The sequence below is a fragment of the Diaphorina citri genome, unplaced genomic scaffold (assembly GCF_000475195.1).
Source record: "Diaphorina citri unplaced genomic scaffold, Diaci psyllid genome assembly version 1.1 scaffold5370, whole genome shotgun sequence".
NCBI classification, from domain to species: domain Eukaryota; kingdom Metazoa; phylum Arthropoda; class Insecta; order Hemiptera; family Psyllidae; genus Diaphorina; species Diaphorina citri.
The window spans coordinates 1,005-5,027 of NW_007382746.1; the positions used below are offsets into that span (position 1 = coordinate 1,005).

A 4,023-nucleotide genomic window follows, 5' to 3' on the forward strand; every position below is an offset into this window, starting at 1 on the left:
TTTACTCTTCACAGTTCAACTGTGAAGAGTTCAACTGTGAACACAAATAGCTTTTACTGTGAACACAAATAGCTTTTACTCTTCACAGTTCAACTGTTCAACTGTGAAGAGTAAAAGCTATTTGTGTTCTTCTTTTCACAAAGAAATGGCAGAATTTTGAATAGATTGTTTGAACTTTGTTTCCATATGCGTCTTTCCAGAGGATGGCCGCAAGATAAAAGGTATAGTCAATAGTATTGGTATAACATGTTTCAGTGGCATTACATGGTACAATAATTGTTAAGAGGGATGAAGTAGGGTAAGTGTACCATTTATTCGCCCACCTAAAAAACGTACCATTTATTGGCCCACCTGCCCACATTTATACATAAGTCTCTTTCTCCTCCTCTTTCTCCTTCTCTTTCTTATTCTTTCTCCTCCTCGCCCTTCTCCACTTTCTCCCAAGTTTCTTCCTAATGGATTAACGTGTAGGAAATTAGCATGTGCCTTTTGCCGTTGTTTCAGTATATTTGGAGTTGGTTAGAGCTAGATTTGTTTATTGTTTAAAAGCACTTGAAGCATTCCCCCAACACAACGGCAAAAGGCTTAACCCATCTTTTGGGGCTCTTTGTCTCTACACCTTAAGGCTCAGAGTGAGCTTTTTGTGTATCCAGGACATTTCAAGTTCCGCCATGAGCCTTTACAACTTTACATAGTTTCAATTTGCAAAGGTCCACCTCATTGGCACAAATTTTCTCGTATGCGTGAAAGTTGTGTGTCAAATTTTTATTCAAATTGAACATAGTTAGGTACCTTCCTATCGCAAAATAGACAGACAAGACAAGCTGAAAGAAAAAAAAATCTCTAAAGGATATTTAGGTAGCTAAAAACGCCTTAGAGTTAATCTCATTCCGTTGAAGAAGTTTCCCAACGTACTCGACCTGTCGGCTGCTGGACCCTGAATATTTTAAGAATCCTTAGCAATGAGAACAGAGCACACTAGGAAACTGCAAATTTCTATACCTACACACTTATGTGCAATTTCCATAGAGTATTTTAATACTAGCCCTTTCACTCTCTTCTTCTCTCTCACTCATTCAGCATCACTCCATATCTCTCTCTCTCTCTCTTTCATCATCACTCAATATCTATTTCTCTCTCTCTCTCTCTCTCTCTCTCTCCCTATTCTTGTCTTAACTCTCCTCTTCTCACTCTTTTACTCTCCCTCAACCTACGAGTATACATCTCTCTCTCTCTCTCTTCTTTTACTCCATTGCTCTCTCTTTCTCTCTCTCTCTCTCTCTCTATTTTCTGCTCTGTTTTGTCTGCCTCTCTCTCACTCTCTTTCTCACAGTTTCGTTCTCCCATATCTACTCGTACTCTCTTTCTCTCTATTTCCTTCTATATTTTGTCCGTCTCTTTCCCTCTCTTTCTCAACCTTTCGTTCACCCATCTCTCTCTCTCTCTCTCTTCTAACCGTTTTAGCCCCCATCAGTAATCCACTCAGTATAGTTTCTTTGGGTTCTTTTAGTTTGGAGTTCACATGGACGCAAACTCCTGGCTTGACCATAGGATAAATAAAGTGTGTTAGTCAATACAAGATGCCACAATGAGAAGCTTTTTGTGCTAGTATTAGACTAGTCAATGAAATTACATGGTACAAGGCTAACAAGAGATATTGTGGTGGCCACAATGAAGTGTGTAGATAGACTAGATAGTCAATAGTATTGGTATAACATGTTTCAGTGGCATTACATGGTACAATTGTTGAGAGGGATGAAGTGCAAGATTTTGTGTGCCTATAGATAGTCAATAGTATTGGTATAACATGTTTCAGTGGCATTACATGGTACAATTGTTGAGAGGGATGAAGTGCAAGATTTTGTGTGCCAATGTGGATACTTATTAAGATGAACTGAACATTGTCATTCTGAAATTATATCCTGACTGGCTTATCAACTCTAGTTCGTTTCACATTGAAGGTAAACATAATTATCTCCTCGGGGTATAGTCAAAACCTATTCGTATTGATAGATTCAATAGCCCCCCTCCCCCTTCCTGTGCTGTAAAGCTCTGTCCATACATAGTCGACCGGTCGTCTATCGATTTCGACTGAACCTTCCACTCTGCCTCGTGAACATAGATTCACCTCGTGGATCGACATCGATCCGTCGATCAACGGCTGGTCGACCATGACTGTGTGGACACACCTTGAAAGTTCTTCTTCGCCCGACCTCAGAGCTCTGAACAAAGTACAAAGTCTTATCATCCGGAATCTACATGAAGTCTGTGCAGAAACTCTCCAAGTTTTTCAAAGAACTGCGACAGAATTGTCAGAAGTAACAAAGACAACGGCAGAACACAAAATGCAAACAAAACAACCAGACTTCTCTCTATTCTTTATCAGCAAGAGAATCAGAAACACAAAACACCACACTCACACCTAGAGACACTCATCACCTCATCAGATAAGAAAATTGAAAAAAACCAGGTTGAAAAACACATGGGAGAAAGTCAGAAGTGAAATTCAAGTCTTAGTGAAAACATTGTAACATGATGAAGAATTGCGTGAGCGTGGTGACTTTGGTGATCCTGTCGGTGATAGTCGCAACCCAGGCGAAACCTTTGGATGCTCATGATGCGGATATTGACATTGGTAAATGCTCTTTCCTTGTGTTTGTATCATGGCAAAAACGAAACCCCAGTAGGCAGTAGGTCATGTTTTGTTGTTTAGGAGGTTTCTTTCTTTTCCGATTGTTTGTGTAAAAGTGACATTGGTTTGTTGTCTATTTCAAATGATTCTCACTCTACATGCTCAGGGATTGGATTTGTTTATGTCTTTGTATCGTCTACATCTACAATAACCTACGAACTCTTCTGATTGACATACCTTTCGCCTACACTCGTACTTTTCTCAAACCTATATGCTGTGATTAGGACTTGCCAAATCCTTCAATACTAAAACTTGGTTTTCTTTTTATCATTGAAGTGAATAAAAATCATATACTCAAAAAAAGTGTATTTAGTAAATAGCCATTAAATGCTTTGATGGAAGAGATTGCCTTTGGCAACAATCAATCCTATGCATGCCAACAGAGCGAGTATCAGACAAAAATGCCGAAAATTTCCCTACAATAAACAGGAAGAAACCCGTTTTTTTCCATTTGTTTTAGGTCATGCAAACAGTACGACCAAAATTTCAAATCTAAACACAAGCTCGACTACTCTGTATTGGGATACCACCGCGGAGCAAAAATGCCGAAAATTTCCCTAAAATGAACAGGAAGAAACCCGTTTTTTTTCATTTGTTTTAGGTCATGCAAACAGTACGACCAAAATTTCAAATCTAAACACAAGCTCGACTACTCTGTATTGGGATACCACCGCGGATATTCCAACTACTTTGACCGATTGGCGCATAACCTACTTTCGCAACAATAATCGAAGTTACATCGATAACGATTATCTAACACCGTTGTCCTATGACTCGGAAGCAGAATATATAAAAGAGAGAGATAAGATGCAGATGATGTCGGATGCAGAGCCTACACAATATGAAACGTTATACTGGTGATTTCCATCAGGCACCTTGCGCTCTAGACAGTTTCCATAATGTGAGTTCAAAAAGGAGAGGTTCCATAGAAAAACACATTTTCACTTTTGTGAGTTGTTTTCATTGTTTGTGAGTTAGACTGTTTTGTATGTGGCCTATCAAATTCATCTAAATTTGTACCAACGAAGTGTATTGTCCCTTGAGAAAGGTATGACGTGTTGTGTCTGTGTCTCTGTGTCCAATTTTAGCTTGAAAATTAGACAATCGAATTGCGATAGAGTGGAAATCATGGAGTGTTACATCACTCTGTCAATGTCAACGTCTTTTCTAACTTTCCTTGGTACTTGTTCCGATTTTGTCAATGTAATCTTTTGAATGTTATGTCATGTTAATAAATTATTCCAAATGTAAAGATGCTCTTAAGCTAAACACAACTCTTCTTCCCTAATCTCTCTCTCTCTCTCTCTCTCTCTCTCTCTCTCTCTCTCTCT

General features: G+C 38.9%; 1 protein-coding gene across 1 annotated transcript; it reads left to right on the forward strand.

Moving 5' to 3' along the window:
- The first annotated feature begins 2,396 nt into the window (after window positions 1-2,396).
- Window positions 2,397-3,623, forward strand: LOC113472414. Its single transcript, XM_026832167.1, has 2 exons — window positions 2,397-2,635; window positions 3,294-3,623. Exons 1-2 carry the CDS (start codon window positions 2,533-2,535, stop codon window positions 3,551-3,553), a joined length of 363 nt encoding a protein of 120 aa, XP_026687968.1. The 5' UTR covers window positions 2,397-2,532; the 3' UTR covers window positions 3,554-3,623.
- Window positions 3,624-4,023: the final 400 nt, after the last annotated feature.

Bases quoted from the DNA above. Each gene is read 5' to 3' on its own strand.
- LOC113472414 (XM_026832167.1), top strand. From the start codon at position 2,533: ATGATGAAGAATTGCGTGAGCGTGGTGACTTTGGTGATCCTGTCGGTG. The intron at 2,636-3,293 runs GTAAATGCTCTT...CATTTGTTTTAG, and splicing joins TGATGCGGATATTGACATTG to GTCATGCAAACAGTACGACC.